This window comes from Lycium ferocissimum, chromosome 4 (genome assembly GCF_029784015.1).
Source record: "Lycium ferocissimum isolate CSIRO_LF1 chromosome 4, AGI_CSIRO_Lferr_CH_V1, whole genome shotgun sequence".
Classification (NCBI taxonomy): domain Eukaryota; kingdom Viridiplantae; phylum Streptophyta; class Magnoliopsida; order Solanales; family Solanaceae; genus Lycium; species Lycium ferocissimum.
This window is the reverse complement of record NC_081345.1, coordinates 48779704-48797430: the sequence shown is the minus strand read 5'-3', so window position 1 is coordinate 48797430 and position 17727 is coordinate 48779704. Positions and strand designations below refer to the sequence as shown.

General features: G+C 33.2%; 3 protein-coding genes across 3 annotated transcripts; 2 read left to right on the top strand and 1 right to left on the bottom strand.

The window, feature by feature from the left end:
* Positions 1-604: 604 nt before the first annotated feature.
* Positions 605-5331, bottom strand: LOC132053407 (magnesium-chelatase subunit ChlI, chloroplastic). The gene is made up of 3 exons (XM_059445431.1): positions 5146-5331; positions 2657-2772; positions 605-1890 (listed from the first exon to the last, which is right to left on the bottom strand). Exons 1-3 carry the CDS (start codon positions 5258-5260, stop codon positions 841-843), a joined length of 1281 nt encoding a protein of 426 aa, XP_059301414.1. The 5' UTR covers positions 5261-5331; the 3' UTR covers positions 605-840.
* A 6033-nt stretch (positions 5332-11364) lies between these two features.
* On the top strand, positions 11365-13149 carry LOC132054144 (TMV resistance protein N-like). The gene is made up of 2 exons (XM_059446204.1): positions 11365-11398; positions 12581-13149. Exons 1-2 carry the CDS (start codon positions 11365-11367, stop codon positions 13147-13149), a joined length of 603 nt encoding a protein of 200 aa, XP_059302187.1.
* A 189-nt stretch (positions 13150-13338) lies between these two features.
* On the top strand, positions 13339-16859 carry LOC132054142 (disease resistance protein RUN1-like). The gene is made up of 4 exons (XM_059446203.1): positions 13339-13448; positions 14257-15358; positions 16134-16409; positions 16509-16859. Exons 1-4 carry the CDS (start codon positions 13339-13341, stop codon positions 16857-16859), a joined length of 1839 nt encoding a protein of 612 aa, XP_059302186.1.
* The last annotated feature ends 868 nt before the right edge of the window (positions 16860-17727 follow it).

The following is a 17727-nucleotide window of genomic DNA, read 5'->3' as shown; positions in this document are numbered from 1 at the left end:
CATACAGGTGCCTATGGAATGTGTGATGTGTTCTTCACAAGCTGTAGAAACTATGCAGCACTTGTTTTTCGATTGCACCTACTCAAAATATATATGGCACACAATCTTAACCTGGCTGGGTATTCAGAAACAGATAGGCACTTGGGAGGAAGAAGTACAATGGTTATCTCAGCGGGTCAAGAACAAGAGGCCAAGGTCAGAAATTCTAGGATTCCTAAGTGCAGCAGTGATATATCATGTCTGGGCTGAAAGGAATGCTCGAAAATTCAACAAAGAAAGCAGAGTTGCAGTGCATAGAATCAGAGAGATAGTGCTAGAATTACATATTAGAGGGCAATCTAAATGTAAATGGCAGAGGCTGTTAGATCAACTGCAAAAGTACCCTGTCTAGGCTAGTGGGTCTTTCATCTCTGTAATAGCTTAGATAAGGAAACATGAGATCTGAACCCAGAGTGCAGGATCAGTGGTGTATTAAACTTCTCATTTGGTTGAATAAATTTTTTTCTATTTGACCAAAAAAAAAAAAAAAAGACATACATTCCGTCCAGAATTACTCATTTTCCCTCTTTTGGCAATTTTTGATGTATATAATAGGGATGAACTCATGGAATTATAATAGCTTCTAATAATAATCAAATACTAGTATGTTTACAAGTAATTCTCAACCCATTTCTTAAGCATAGTACATAGACAATCTTAAGCAAAACTCTCTAGTTTTACAATTGCCAAATCTTTTACATGATTTGAGAATGGAAAATAAAGCCAAAAACAAGTATTGTTGCTCTATAAAACAGCTTGTGCAGGCAAATGTTAGCCAAAGAAGAGAGCCCTCTACCTTCCTTAGCCGAAAACCTCGTAAAATTTCTCAACAACAAGTAAACCCGAGTCGATAGACTCCAACGGATCCTTCCTAAGTCTGTGTCTTAAGCAGTTGGGAATGACAGTGGCGATATCCTCCGTGGTTACCTTATCTCTTCCTTTTAGTGCGGCCAATGCTCTAGCTGCCCTGTTCGTGACTATATCACCTCTCAATCCATCGACGTTCAGTTCCGCACAGACCTTAGAGATTTTAACACGAAGATCGTGATCAATTGTAACAGAAGAAAGCCCGCTCCTGGCTGAGGAGATTTGGCTCTGGAGCTTTTCTTGCTCTCCCTTGTACGTTTCCCGGAATTCCTTAGGGTTCTTGTCAAAACGAGCTCTTTCCTCGACGATCTTTACTCTCAGCTCTGCATCTCTAACGGTTCCCACTTGGGCGTGCATTCCGAATCGATCAAGAAGCTGTGGCCTAAGTTCTCCTTCTTCAGGATTACCCGAACCGATAAGGATAAATCGAGCAGGGTGCGAAATTGATATTCCCTCTCTTTCAACAGTGTTCCATCCGGAAGCTGCAGAGTCCAAAAGAACATCTACCAAATGGTCATCCAAAAGATTAACCTCATCTACGTAAAGTATTCCTCTGTTAGCTTTAGCAAGAAGACCGGGCTCGAACGCCTTTACACCCTCGGTAAGAGCTTTTTCAATGTCGATGGTCCCACACACCCGGTCCTCAGTGGCACCGAGCGGTAAATCAACCATGTTGATTTTGGTGAGAGATACAGGAAGCTGCTCTCCCTTCCTCAATTTATCACGGACTTCAGAGCTCATTACTTCTTGGTCATCAGGATCTGAATTGAACGGATCACCAGAAATAACTTTGATTTCAGGAAGTAAATCCACCAAAGACCTAACCGTGGTGGATTTCCCGGTTCCTCTATCACCCATTATCATCACGCCTCCGATCTTTGGATCTATTACGTTCAGCAAAAGACATAACTTCATCTCATCTTGCCCTACTATGGCTGGAAATGGATACACGGGTCTCTGGCTGTCTTCAGCAAGTTTCTGAGCCTTAAAATTACAAAGTAGGTAAAAGCTTATCAATATCCTTGGTATTAAAAAAACCCCAGAAATAAAAACGGTTGCGAATATATTGGCTTCCAAATAAATCAGTTTGCCCAAATGTCAGAACTTTCTATTCTGAACCTAACAAAACCACTCTACTTTGAGCGATAGTCTTTCTTTTTGGGACGTCTCAACATGATTCACATCATTTCTGTAAAAACTTTTACAACGATCAAGAATTCAAACTCATTAACAGATCCAAACTAAATCCGATATCTTTTTTTTTGTCGAACTAATTTTCAACTATAAGTTTAACGATCACTTCCACCATCAATAATATAATATATTCTCCATAGCAGTTTATGTGACACTCTTTCTGTTTTAGTCGGTCCCAAGAAAATGACACCTTTCTATATTTAGTAACAATTTGACATTTAACTTCTCATTTTACCCTTAATGAGATAATTTATAACCACACAAATATGTAAGACTTATATTAGATCACAAGTATCAAAAGTCTACTCTTAAATTGGAACGGAGGGAGTATGTATAAGTCAACTTAACATGTAATATAGAATTGGACAAAGGGAATACAACCACATGTCCACATCCAAGGAGTATCCAAGCATTTCATTAAACCTCAAACTCAAATCCCACATTAAGAAGCTCAAATACATAGAAAATAGAAATCTTGCACAGTTAGCCCACTGTCTGGAAAAATACCTGATTAAGTTACCATATCAAGAATTACCGAAATGACGAAAATCGGTACCTGTTCTTGAGCAGGGCTGATTTCTGTTGCAACGTTGGAAATGGCCACACGGAATTGGGACCTCCCTTTAATTGGGAGTCTAATTCCTCCATAAAACTTCCTCCCTTGACTCTGCGCTGCAAATTGCAATAACAAAGTATCCAACAATTCATACTTACCCATCAAATTCTAGCTCGCAACCACTTCCAAGAACCCAAATTCACAAAAAACCCCAAAACCAATTCAAAGGAAAAACAAGAAGTAACAATCTCTTAAAGCATATACATAAAAAATGGAAAACAACTGCTAACAATGCTAACACAATAGCACAAACATATTTATTTTTAAGCTGATATAGAGTTTCTGCAATAACAAAGTACCCATCAATTCATACTTACCCATCAAATTCTAGCTCACATCACTGCCAAGAACCCAAAAATTCACACGAAAAAAGAAAAAAAAAAACAATTCAAATGAAAGCAAGAAATGACAATCTCTCAAAGCCTATATATAAAATGTAAACACCCATTAACAATGCAAACGGAATTAGCACAAAAATGTAAAGTCGACTCTAAAATTTTCAGTTTCCTCCCTCTCTCCGCCCTATAACTGAAATCTTTAAAATCATATAGAGTTTCTGCAATAACGAAGTACCAGTCAATTCAGACTTACTGAAGGAAAATAATTTAGTCTTAAACTCATAAATTTTTGAATGATCTTTACAATTTTCCTCTATGCTCTCCTCTATTCTCTACTACATGAAAATAGCTAGTAACATCCCTATTTATAGTAGTGAAAGCCTAGTCTAGCTAGGAACTAGAAAACCAATTTTTATAGTATTATTCAGACTAAAAATCTTATTGAGGTTCAGGTAGGCCGAAAAAGTATTGGGAACAGGTGATTAGACAGGACATTGCGCAGTTGCGGCTTACGAGGACATGACCTTAGATAGGAGGTTGTGGAGGACACGGATTAGGATAGAAGGTTAGTAAGTAGTAGAGCATTTTCTCGCTTATCATTTCATACTAGTAGTCGTAGTATTTCTCATGTAGTTTCTTGTCCTTCCATTTTTGGTTACTATCTGATGTTTCTTGTTCTTTTTCCAGTATGCTCTGTCTTGCTTTCTATAATATCTTGCCTTCGTTTGTTCACTTCCATTATTTCCTTTTTTGACCTGCTTTAATATGCTTTAGCCGAGGGTCTACCGGAAAGCGCCTCTCTACCCCACAAAGGTAGGGGTAAGGACTGCTTGAATCCTACCCCACAAAACCAATTCAAAGGAAAACAAGAAATGACAATCTCTTAGAAACATACACATAAAAAAAATGTTAACACCCACAAACAATGCGACCAGATTATTACAAAAATATATATATCATCAACTTCTAGCTCACAATCACTTCCAAGAACCCAAATTCACAAAAAAAAAAAAAAAATTCAAAGGAAAAACAAGAAGTAACAATCTCTTGAAGCATGGATACAAAAAAAAATGTGAACACCCATTAACAATGCGGACAAAATTAGTACAAATATATTTATACCATCAAATTCTAGCTCATAACCAAGAATCCAACTACTTCCAAGCACCCAAATTCCCAACAAAAACCCCAAAACCAATTCAAAGGCAAAACAAGAAATGACAATCTCTTAGAAACATAGATATCAAAAATATGTGAACGCCCACTAACAATGCGAACCCAACTAGTACATAAATATTTATCTTTAAACTAATATAGAGTTTCTACAAATAACAAAGCCCATTAATTCAAATTCTAGCTCACAACCACTTCCAAGAACCTAAATTCAGAAAAAAAAAAAATCAAAGGAAATACAAGAAGTAACAATTCCTTGAAGCATAGATACAAAAATATAGGCATAATACATAAACAGGCCCTTAAACTTGGCCTCAGCTGGCAAGTATGCCCTCCAACTTTAGGTGTGCACAAGTAGGCACCTCAACTTGTATAAAGTTGAATATGTAAACACAAATGCTGATGTGGCATAGACTTGGCACTGACGTGGCCCTTCAAAATTTATGTGCCACGTCAACATTTATGTTTACATGTTCAATTTTATACAAGTTGAGGTGTCTACTTGTACACACCCAAAGTTGGAGGGCATACTTGCCAGCTGAGGCCAAGTTTAAGGGCCTGTTTATGTATTATGCCAAAAATATAAGCACCCACTAACACTACCAACACAATTAGTACAAAAATCATATAGAGTTTCTGGAAATAACAAAGTACCCATCAAATTCTAGCTCATAAGAAATGACAATTCCTAGAAGCATATACATAAAACAAAATGTGAACATCCACTAACAATACAAACAGCAATTATTACAAAACTAGTACAAAATTATCTTTCTTTTATACTGATAAAAAAGTTTATGCAATAACCAAGAAACCAATTTCACAAAAACCCCAAAAACCAATTCAAAGGAAAAAACAAGAAATGACAATATCTTAAACACAACAATGTAAAAACAGTTAGTACAGAAATATTTGTACCTGAAGATGGGAAGAAGGAAAAAACAGCAGATTTAGTGGAACGAGAAGAGAAAGGTGTTGAAGCTAATATTGCTGTTGCTGTTGAAGAGGAAGTAGTTCCAAGTAGTGAAACCATTTTCTTAAGGACTGTTTGTTTTTCAGTGAAGAATAATGGTTTTGTTGGTGTGTTGATCACTAGTCAAGTGTTAACTACTGGCTTGTGTGTTGTGTCACAGGATAAGACGATAGATTTCCGGGTCATACCTTTCCTTTTTTGGATGGACTTCATGGATTCGGATTTTATGATCCAGTTGGTTAATGTGCTACTTCCATTTGGGCTTTTCCTTTGGCCCAAGTAGAAAGTGGGGGTCCAAAGTGCACAGATACCCGATTTTGGGATCCCTCTATTAGAGAAAATTACGCCATAAGTCAAGCTTTTAAATTTATGCACATAGTTAGCACAAGTTTTAAAGTACATCAAAAATAACAACTTTTATTACTCTTTTGCCATATTAAAAATAACGTGTATAGTTAATGATCCCCCACTAAATTAGGGATTCAATTTTATGCTCTTACTCTTTATTATCATTTCTGTCTCTTCTTTAATTGTTACACCCCCATTTTCCTCATTTCTTTCTCTTCTTCAACCAATAAACCCCATTATTCTCCTACTTCAAGAAGGCATGAAAGGCAGATATTTCAATTTCGAATGTATTTTTAATTTATATTTTGCCTAATTTGATTTACTGCTCGCACTTGGTGCATAATTTTGTTATTTTCAAAATTATTTTTTTCTTTCAAAAGTTTTGTCTCTTATATTTGCAAATGTCAAAATTTTCTAAAATCAAATTCCTATTTGTCAAAGCTTTGACATAAAAGCTGGTATACGTTTTTTGCGTGGGACGCTTGTAGAGTATAGAACTCATTTGATTTATTTGTAATTGATTTTGTCTGAACGCATAATGAGATCTAATTGGGTTTTATTTTTTTCCCATATGAGAAGTGATTGGAGTTGCAATAAATAACATATATGATTTATTTAAGATTAGATAATATTATTAATTATGCATGATTTAAACTGTGTAATCATCATTTGTTCCTAACTTTGTGTGCTATTAGCCTATTAACTTTCTTATACACGCTAATGCATATGACTGATCTATAAATAATACTATCAGCATAATAATGTATATAAATAAATATACCATTAATATTATGAGTATAAAAATGTATATTACTAATTATACTAATAATAATATGATTATAATTATAATAATGTATTGGTTGAAGAAGGTCGGGTTTGGTATTATTAACTATACCGATAATTATACGGATAATTATGAGTATAATAATATATATTACTGTTTATACCAGTAGTATTACTAGTATAATAATGTATATTACCAATTATACAAGTAATATTATAAGTATAATATAATAATTATACTGGGAATATTATGAGTATAATAATATATATTAGTACTAATTATATAACTTATGAATATAATATTATATATTAGTACTAGTTATACCAGTAATATTACGAGTATAATAATATATATTATCAATTATGCTAATAATATTATGAATATAATACAATTATAATAAAGAAGGAAAGATATACTGCTATGTAATTAAAGAGAGAAGGTTGGCAGAAGAGTGAAAAAAAGTTAAATTATCATTACCATTAAAATCATCGTTTTATGTTAGACTGTTAGTGGGCAAAGCCACTCCTTGAAAGAAAGAGAAAAAACTAAATATATGTTGAGCATTAAATCAGGGATCAAGGTTGTTAGTAAGGGTGTACAAAGTAAACCGACAAACCGCACCAAACTGATAAACCGATTCAAACCAAGAAAAAAACCCGACTAGTGGTTTGGTTTGACTTGGTTTGGTGTTGGAAAAAAAAAAAACCCGACCATAATTGGTTTGGTTTGGTTTTAACTAAAAAAAGTCAAACCGAACCAAACCAACCCGACATTACATGTATTCAATTTTTAAAATATTTTATACATAAAAATATTTATTTGTAAATTAATTTATAAATATTTCTTAATTTTTTTCGTAATTTTTTATCTATTATCATATTATTCTAGCTTGAACTTAGAATTTTGAATGTCAATAAGTTTTATATCCTATGGATGTTAGTAACTCAAATGAAGTCCAAACCAAAACCAACTCAACACTAATCCTAACAAAAGAAATTCAATTTACCACTAGAAATGACAATAATGTTGGATATCTATTCTTTAGTTTTGCATAATTGATTTAGAGAGTAAAAATACATAACTTAAATTTTTTTTCTTTGTCATATAATAATACTTATTTTAGCATGACTTAGTATTTTTAGATTATGATCATTTTCTTTTATGGCTTGTTAATTATCAATATTTATTTTAACCGATTATATTAGCTTTTGTTGAATATTTTAATACAATGTCATCACTCTTCTCACATTTTGTATTATTTTCTTAAGAAACACCTTAATTATATAATTGTATCTTACTAGGACTACAAAAATATTTAAAGTAAAAGTTATATGTTTTGTATCAAGACTATTCCGAAAAAAAACTCAAAAAATCCGAGAAAACCGAACAACCCGAGAAAACCCGAGGTTGAAAAACCCAAATTTTATTGGTTTGGTTTGGTGTATAAATTTTAAAACCCGACGCAATTGGTTTGGTTTGGTGTTTAAAAAATCCGAACCAACCCGATCCATGTACACCCCTAGTTGTTAGGATAATTCATGTAAGCAGATATCTCGCTGGATTTGTGATGGAGAAACGGGGTGGATATTGTTATGAAATACATTTATATGCTGTTAAGAAATGTAAACTAAATAACTCTGCTAAGAAATTGTAAATATTTTAAAACTGTGTACAGTTACGTTTTTTTCCCTAAAATTTACTTGTCATAGCTATTCCTAAAACTTAATTATGGATAGTAACTACCTTTTTTACTATTTAAGTTTAGTAGCTATATTATTCAAAATTTACATTTTATAGCTAACCCACCTTTTTTAATTAAATGTGCTGCCCCATAATTCTTAAGTTTTTTCCGTTTTAGCTTCATGCCCACCAAATGTATTTTCAGTGTATACATCCGTTTTTACACCTATTTTCAGTATATTTTTAGTATATACAGCCGTTTTTTACTCAACAACGATTTTGTATTACGTTGCATTTCGTTGTATTTCGAAAATGCGAACATGACCAGACTCAACAACGATTTTGTATTTTGTTGTATTTCGAAAACGCGAACATGACCAGACTCAACAGAGATTTTGTAGTTCGGTGTATTTTTCGCTGTATTTCGAAAACGTGAAAATGACCAGACTCAACAGTGATTTTGTATTTCTTTGTATTTCATTGTATTTCGAAAATGTGAAAATGACCAGAAATACAACAAAAGCAGTTACGAATTGTAATTTTACAATTTGTAGCTATAAATTGTTAGAACCTATTAAAAGGTAGTTATTTGTGTAAGTTTTACTGCATATATATATATATATATATATATATATATATATATATATATATATATACAGTCAAACCTCTCTATAATGACAGTATTTGTCTGAAAATTTTATGGCTGCTATAGTGAGGTGTTGTTATGTATTTATACTGACATTTGATGTTTAAATCTCATTTCGCTGTTATAAACAAAAATACGCAAACAATTATTTTTCTGTACTTTTTATGTTATAAACGAAAGCAATATACTTGTTAATTTTAAAATCTCAATTGATTTTCATATCTCATTATTTAAAAATAGAAAAGACTAATAAATCCATAACTAGTTGTACCGTACTGATAAAGAATTAAAATATAAGGAATATATGCACTTAGAGTTTAAATATTTCAAGTTTGACATAAATATATTACAATTGTAGGTTATTTCGTAAATTTCAGTCTCTTAGTGATAATATAACGCTTAAATTGATGAAGAATTTTGTCCAAATTTTCAGCAAAAGGGAATTCAATAGCTTTCTCTTGAACTTTGTCTAAAAGCTTAACAGTGATTCTTCTATCTCACCCCAAGTAGAAGTAGGTTGAGGTACTTCATGACATTAATGATGATTATCATAAATATTTTAAAATTTTATTTTTACAGATAATATATTTCTTACAAAATATTATTACACAATATTGGAGTATAGCTGTTATAGAGAGGTAATTTTACAAAGAGCGTACCACTACAATGAATGTCACTGTTGTTATAGGTTAAATGTTGTAATAAAAAAGTAAAATATAACATGAAAAATTGGTTTCGGAGAAAACTAATCCGTTATAGTAAAATGTTATTTTAACGAATGACAATTATAGCGAGGTTTGACTGTATTCATAAATTTAATATAACCATTGGGTGCCAATAAGTTTTTGCGGGGAGGGGAATACGTCCTTGTGTTTTCAATTTTTACTTGTAAAACAAAAACATTATCTTCAGCTTTCTTAATTTGTTTTTCTAACCTTTTCATTAGATTTCATGTTTTAGCTGAATATTTTATTCCATTGATATACATAGACAATTCTCATTCACATATCAATTTTAAATATTTCAATAAAAAAATCGAAATTGTTAAAAGAAAAAAAATAATGATCAAAAATATATTTGGACTATCACTCACGAATTTTACATCCAAACTATGCGTTGTTCTTTTTTCCAACTTGAACTATCACTATTTATTTTTTAAAATACTTAGGTGATAGTTCAGGTAGGAAAAGGGAACAAATGAGGTTTGACATGTGAAATTCATAAAAAAAATGATAGTTCAAATATTTTTTTGACCATTAACTCTTAAAAAAAAATAGAATATTACAAGAATAAAAAATAAAGAGAAGGACATGGGACACGCCGGCGTGGGGGCAGGGGCAAGGCGGGTAGAATTTTGAGAAAATACTAAATGGGGTTAGGTAAGATCAGGTCAAAATCTTAGTTAGCAAGGTTCATCCTGCTAAGAATGTTTACAAATTAATTAAAGATTGTAAAAGACATTATTTAAATCGTCATTTTTTTAAATAATAGAAGTAAGCATAATATCATAAACCACAAAGAAAGTAGGTATTATGAAGTTAAATTTGAGGAAAGATTTATATAGTTTTTCCTTGAGATAATAGTCAAAATACCCCCCAACGTTTGACCAAAATGCCAACTACACACCTAACCATACGCCATTCTATTACCCTCCGAACAAATTTTTTGTATTAAAAAACGCCCTTTTTCTTGATGTGGCGGTCAATATAACAACCCCCAATTATTAACAGGTGGTTGTCCACACGCGCCTGGCCCACGTGCCACATCTTTAATTTCCCCCCATTTTTTATTAATTTCCTCCCTTCCTCCATCCATCTACTCTTCTTCTTCAAAAAAAAAAAAAAAAAAAAACTCTCAATTTTTCATACTCCATTTTCAGTATGAGGATCCAAAAATTCATACCCAATTCCCCTTCATCTTCATCAACATCATCATCATCATCATCTTCATTAGGAGTTGAAAAAAAAAATCACACCAACTTCCTCAAATTTGATAAAAAAAAACCCAAATATGAAAGGAAGCTTCCTAACACCAAGTAGAGCAAAGTTCATCCATTAATTTGATCAAACAATCAAGAATTTAAAGAAATCCACTTGGTGTTCTTCATAGCTTTCTCCAAATTCCTAGCAATGGAGTTTAATTTTCTCCCCAAATCAACTCAAAGAATTAGTGCTTAAACAATTCCAACCAAGCAACAAGTAGCAACTCCAAACAAGCAACTTTCAATCAGATTTTCTTTAACAAGATTAGATTTTCAACTTTTTTTTTTTCCAGATTTTCGTTTTTTTTTTCTTCAGTTTTTTTTTTTTTTTGAATTTGATTTGGGAAAAAAACCCAAATATGAAAGGAAGCTTCTTAACACCAAGTAGAACAAAGTTCATCCATTAATTTGATCAAACAATCAAGAATTTAAAGAAACCCACTTGGTGTTCTTCATAGCTTTCTCTAAATTCCTAGCAATGGAGTTTAATTTTCTCCCCAAATCAACTCAAAGAATTAGTGCTTAAACAAATCCAACCAAGCAACAAGTAGCAACTCCAAACAAGCAACTTTCAATCAGATTTTCTTTAACAAGATTAGATTTTCAACTTTTTTTTTCTTTCCAGATTTTCGTTTTTTTTTTCTTCAGATTTTTTTTTTTTTTTGAATTTGATTTGGGAAAATAGTGATTATAAGAATAATCACTATCCTAGCTCTAAATTTATAATGGGTATTATGTTGGCAAAAAGAATGGAGATGGGTATTAAATAGGGTGAAGAAGAAGATGAAGTAGCCTAAAAATGGAGGGAATTTAAATTTATCTATGTGGCATCTACGTGGCAGTCCAGTTGGCGCTCCAAAACACGTCAGATGCCGTTTTTTAAAGGCTATAACGCGCCACCGAGCGAAAAGTTGTACTCACGCTCTTATCCACATCAGCAAAATAGGGGCATTTTAATACTGAAAAAATTTGTCCAGGGGGTAATAGGACCAACGCAAAGGTTAGGTGTGTAGTTGTCATTTTGGTCAAACGTTGGGGGTATTTTGACTATTATCTCATTTTTCCTTTAGTTTTATTTTTAAATTACAATGATTTTATAGAAAAAACTAATCTAACTTGAATAATTTAATTGATAGAAATAAACATTACTCCATGCGTCCCAATTTATGTGATATAGTTTGACTAGATACGAAATTTAAGAAAGAAAGGCAGACTTTTGAAACTTATGGCTAAAATAAGGCATAAATATTTGTGTGACTGTAAATCATTTAATTTAACATTACAATGACTATAGAAAAACTAATTTAAATTGAATAATTTTATTGATACAAATAAACATTACTCCCTCCGTTTTAATTTATGTGATATAGTTTGACTAGACACAGAGTTTAAGAAAAGAAGATTTTTGAAATTTATAGAAGGAAGATTTCTGAAATTTATGATCTAAAACAAATCATAAATATTTGTGTGGCTGTAAATCATATCATTAATGTAAAAAGAAAAGTTTTAAGTTAAATTATTTCTAAATATAAAAATGTATCATTATTTTTTAGATAGACTAAAAAGGAAAAGTGTATAACTAAAGGCATAACACATAAACAGGCCCTCAAATTTGGCCTTAGCTAGCAAGTATCTTACTCTAACTTTGGGTGTGCACAAGTAGGCACCTCAACTTGTAAAGTTGAACACACAAACACAAATGCTGACGTGACCCTCCAAAATTTATGAGCCACATCAGTATCATGTTAGCATTTGTGTTTATGTGTTCAACTTTATACAAGGTGCCCACTTTTGCCCACTCAAAGTTGAAGGGCATTGCCAAGTTTAAGTGTCTGTTACGTATTATGCCATAACTAGATTGTGACAGAGCAGTAAGTTTAGTGAATATTTTTGCCAGAATGATCGTTATTCTCTTTTATTTCGGTTAACCTTCCCTTGCAGGCGTTGACTGGATTGAGCTCTACAAATTGGCTAAAGCCCAACCGTTAATTTCATCCATGCATTCTCTGTTTATTCAAGGAGAATCATCTACACCCCCACAGTTCTCTTCCTCACCTAACTGGAACTATGATGTATTTTTGAGTTTCAGAGGTGAAGACACTCGAAAAACGTTCACTGGTCATCTTTATTCAAGATTATGTCAAGTTGGAATTAATACCTTCATAGATGATGAGGAGTTGAGAAAAGGTGAGGTGATATCAAGAGAACTGGAGAAATCCATTGAACAATCTAGGATTTCCATTGTGGTTTTCTCGAAAAATTATGCTTCGTCTAGTTGGTGTCTTGATGAACTAGTTAAAATTCTCGAATGCAAAGATAAGTTAAAGCAGGTAGTTTTGCCTGTTTTCTATGACGTTGGTCCTTCTACAGTGCGAAAGCAAATTGGATACTTTGGTCAAGCTTTGGCTGGACACAAGGAACGATTTGAGGCTCAAAGAATAGAAAAGTGGACATGTGCACTTACTGAAGCCGCAAATTTATCTGGATGGGATTTCTTTGGAAGTTGCTGACGGGTATGGTTTCTTTTTCATTCTTTATATTTTTATAATAACCGTGCTATTCGGGCAAGCTTGCGCAGGGGCGTATCTAGCCTATTTTCAATTGAAGCCCTAACTTTCAACATGAAGCATAAATTTATGTGTAAAAATTATTAAAATTATAATATATAGTAGACATGAACCTATAACTTTTAAAATATAATGGGTTCAATACTAAAAGTCTTAAGATTGAACTCACATAATTTAAATCCTGAATCCGCCTCTGAGCTTGCGTGTCCTCTTACTAATTTAATGTGTGGTAGCGCAGTATGGTTAATTCTATTCACCAAGACTTAGACAAATGAAAAGAAATCATCACATAGTGTTGGGTCTGAGTGTGTGTTTGGTATGGAGGAAAATATTTTTCAGAAAAAAAAATATTTCAATTTCCCATGTTCGGTTGGTTAAAATTTTCGGAAATCATTTTAAAATGAGAAAAATGACTTCTCTATGGAAAGTAGAGAAAATAAGCAGGCGTTTGGCCATAGATACCAAAAACAAATTCACTTATTTTGGAATTTTTGAAGTTGGAGTTGGAGTTATGTTTGGTATAGTTTTTGAAATTGTAGTTTTTGGTGAAATGTAGTTGTAAAAAAGTGATTTTTTTTTTAAAAGCAAGTTTTTTGAGTTTTTGATATTCCGGAATACAACTTCAAGTTATATTCAGAATATTTATGGCCAAACGCCCAAAAGTGAAAAAAAATTCCGGAAAAAAGTGAATAATTTTTATGGCCAAACGGCACCTAAGTTTCACAAGTAGCATTCCATTGATTGTGTCCTTCCACCCTCCAACAAACCTCATCTTCACACCCATCTCCCATAGCCACCACCCACACCCCTACTCATACCTCTACCTCCCATACTATTTGTCTAGCTTATATACAAATTTTTGTAGGATAATATGATTTGCTTACGTATCGAACACAAGAAAATAAGTAAAATAAACCCATTTATTTTCCTGTAAAACATTTTCCATGGAAAACTCTTTCCCTTCGTAACGAACACACCGTATTGTTCTTTTTTTTTCCCCATTATTAATTAGTATTGTTATTATATTGTTTATTCTTTTGCTAACTGTAGGCATGAATTTAAATTTATCGAGATTATTGTACATCAAGTCCTTCAAAAGATCAACCAGACACCTCTAGATGTTGCTTGGTACCCGGTTGGAGTAGATACTCGTGTGGAAGATATAGAGTTGTTATTGCAAAATGAATGTATAGATGAAGTTCAGATGGTTGGTATATATGGGACTGGTGGAATAGGGAAAACAACTCTAGCAAAAGCTATCTACAACCAAAGATTTCGACACTTTGGTAGTAGTTGCTTTCTTTCAAATGTTAGATCAGAAGCTGAAGCATTTAATGGTCTAGTCAAGTTACAAGAGAAACTTCTTCATCAAATTCTCAAAACTAAGGACTTCAAAGTTAACAATGTTGATGAAGGCATCAAGTTAATCGAGGCAAGACTTTGTTCAAAGAGGGTTTTAGTCATTCTTGATGATTTGGACGACATGAGGCAACTACAATCCTTAGCAAGAGATCGGAGTTGGTTTGGTTCTGGTAGTTTAATAATCATTACAACTAGAAATAAGCAATTGCTATGTGGGCTTAGAGAGAATGAGAGGTACAAGGTCAAACTATTAAATGACAATGAATCTATGCAACTTTTTAGTTGTCATGCTTTTAACAGTAATATTCCACCGCCACAAGAATATGTTAGGCTGGCACAAGAAATAATCAAATATTCAGGTGGTCTACCATTAGCTCTTGTGACAATGGGGTCTCATTTGCGAGGAAGATCCAAAGAAGAATGGAGATATGAGTTTCAAAAACTAAGAGCAATTCCTCATAGTGATATCCAGAAGATTCTCAAGATAAGCTTTGATGGACTTGATGGTGATACTCAGAGTGTTTTTCTTGATATTGCGTGCGCTTTCCATGGGTTTTCTGTGGATGAAGTTACCAAAACATTAAATGCGTGTGGTTTTCATTCTGAAAGTGCAATTGCAACTTTGGTCCAAAAATGCTTGCTCCAAAGTGCAAGGCCTTTTTTGGAGATGCATGATCTAGTGCGAGATATGGGAAGAGAATTAGTTCGCATGGAATCACCCCAAGAACCTGGAAAACGGAGTAGATTGTTCATCCCTCAAGAAGTCTGCGAGGTTCTACAAGGAAATAAAGTCAGCAAATTCTTCATCTTCATCTTGGTTTTACTCAAAAAATAAATAAATTAATTTGATTGTTCATTTGCTCATAATTCTTTTTGTCACCACATTGAATTCAAATCATTTATGCTTCTTCTCTGGCTAGTAATTTTTTTCCTGTTTTTACGAGCAGCCATTGTAAACTAGAAATGAGCATTTGCTGAAGTCTATACTCACACTATCCAAGGAAAGAACCTTTTTCCTTTTTCTTTTAAGGAAATCACCCTATTTAACAATAATCCAAATTGTTTTGCTGATGCACATTTCTTGTTAAATTCTAATATATAATATAATTATGGTCATAGACTGCATTATTTCCGAGATTTTATTCAAAGATGTTCAACTAACAACTCTGTCCTCCTTTTTATTTTTTATATTTCATTTTTTTAATGTTTTTATGGACTCTCTCTATGCTTATATCCAATTAGGGGAATTAGGCTTTCTCAATGAAACTATGCATGAGAACATTAGAAAAGGGTTGCACACGCACAATACACACATTTGTATGCTTTTTGTTTATCTTGATATTATTTCTTGTTGAGTAATGTTAGCCAGTTTTTGAGACAGTCATCTCACCTAAGCTTTTTGAGCAATATTGTATTCTTTTTGCATCCCCTAGTTGAATCTAGTGTGTACATTCTCAATACATAATGCATTCTCTTTGCTTGACCTTTAATTTGTATAAACTGTTTCTCTCTTTTTGTGACTTAACATGGTCTTAGGGCACTTTCCTTCTTTTACTGAAATACAGGGGTCTGAAAAGGTTGAAGTACTGATGGTAGATCCACGAGCATTAAAGGGCGTGAACTTGAGCACCAAAGCATTTAAGAAAATGAAAAATCTTAGGGTGCTTAAAATCGATAATTTATATATTAGTGGAAAGCTTCAGCTTTTGTCCAAGAATCTCAGATGGTTGTCTTGGAAAAGATGTCCTTTAAAGTATATACCATCAGATTTACCAGCTGAGAAACTTGTAGTTCTAAATCTGCGAGGGAGTAATATCCAAGAATTTGGTCTGAATATGCAGGTTTGTCACTCAATTCTACAATTTCAGGTGTACTGTTATTGATGTTGCAACTGAGTGAAAGAAAATCTTACTTGAAACTATATTTGGTGTTACTTTCAGTGTTGTAGTTTGAAGGAACTGAATCTCTCTGATTGCAAGCGCCTTAGAAGAACTCCAAACTTCAATGGTTTACGAAGTCTCGAGACTTTGTGGCTCGGTGGTTGCTCAAGTTTGATGGAGATCCACCAATCAATAGGAAATTTGGACAGACTAATTTATCTAAATTTGTCTGGTTGCAGAAAGCTTACGGATCTTCCGAGCAGCATATGCCAGCTAAAATCCCTTTCATCCTTGGACATCACTAGCTGCTCATCTATACGAACACTGCCGGTTGGCCTTGGAGATATGCGAAGTCTAAAAGTTCTCTCTCTGCTCTCTCTCTCTCTCTCTCTCTCTCTCGCGTTCCGTTGAAATGCTAAGAGATCCTGTAGTTTTGGAAGTGAGAGATCGAAATTTAGAGGCCAGAAGGAGTTTTTCTCGAAGAAGAGTCCAGCGGCGTATCAAAGCTGGAGACAAGATACAAATTAGTGAGTGGGGTACAGAAATTACAGTAAAGAAGATAGGGGTTCATCTGTTATATTTAGACAAACAAGGTAAAGTTACATCCTTGCCGGCAGTGATGGATCATTCTGATTCGATTAAATGAAGATGGGAGATGACTAAAATCAGTTGCTAGGAATATCTTGAATAATTTTCACTTGAAAATTGCAAAAAATTAGTCAAGATTGCAGAGTTGGACAACCTCCCTTCTATACAGGAGATTAACATGATTAATTGTACTTCTTTGCTGAATCCATTCAACCAGGGGTTCTTTACACTTGCTCTAGCATTTCTTTTTTTTTTTTCCATGTAGAAAATATCAAAAACAAGTTAATCTCTTTTATGATCCTCTCTCTCTTTTTCTTTGGTACCATATTATTACTCCATCCTATCTGATCCAATTTAAGTGTCCTACTTTCCATTTGAGTCCATTCCAAAATAAGTGCCACTTTCTGAAAGAAATGGTCTAATCTAGCGCTCACAAGATAGGAAATCCAACGACCATCCACAAAAACTAAGAGAGATAATATGAAAGAGAACGACTTTTATGTAAATGTGGATGCTTTTATAAAAAACAGTACTCACTTCTTTTAATATTAGACGTAAAGGATTCCAAGAGATATATAATAATTGCATTGGTCTCGTTAGCTACACCACTCCTGAGTAAAGAACTTAAAGGAAAATGAATCATATATTCTGCACAATGACGTTCCTGATAAGGTTGTACGTTGTTTTTCAA

Coding starts and splice junctions, on each gene's coding strand:
- LOC132054142 (XM_059446203.1), top strand. CDS start 13,339: ATGGGTTCAATACTAAAAGTCTTAAGATTGAACTCACATAATTTAAAT. Junction 13,449..14,256: donor ATGTGTGGTAGCGCAGTATG/GTTAATTCTATT, acceptor TGCTAACTGTAG/GCATGAATTTAAATTTATCG. Junction 15,359..16,133: donor AGGTTCTACAAGGAAATAAA/GTCAGCAAATTC, acceptor ACTGAAATACAG/GGGTCTGAAAAGGTTGAAGT.
- LOC132053407 (XM_059445431.1), bottom strand. CDS start 5,260: ATGGTTTCACTACTTGGAACTACTTCCTCTTCAACAGCAACAGCAATA. Junction 2,773..5,145: donor TTCCTTCTTCCCATCTTCAG/GTACAAATATTT, acceptor TGCAATTTGCAG/CGCAGAGTCAAGGGAGGAAG. Junction 1,891..2,656: donor TCAGCCCTGCTCAAGAACAG/GTACCGATTTTC, acceptor TGTAATTTTAAG/GCTCAGAAACTTGCTGAAGA.
- LOC132054144 (XM_059446204.1), top strand. CDS start 11,365: ATGGGTATTATGTTGGCAAAAAGAATGGAGATGG. Junction 11,399..12,580: donor GGCAAAAAGAATGGAGATGG/GTATTAAATAGG, acceptor CTTCCCTTGCAG/GCGTTGACTGGATTGAGCTC.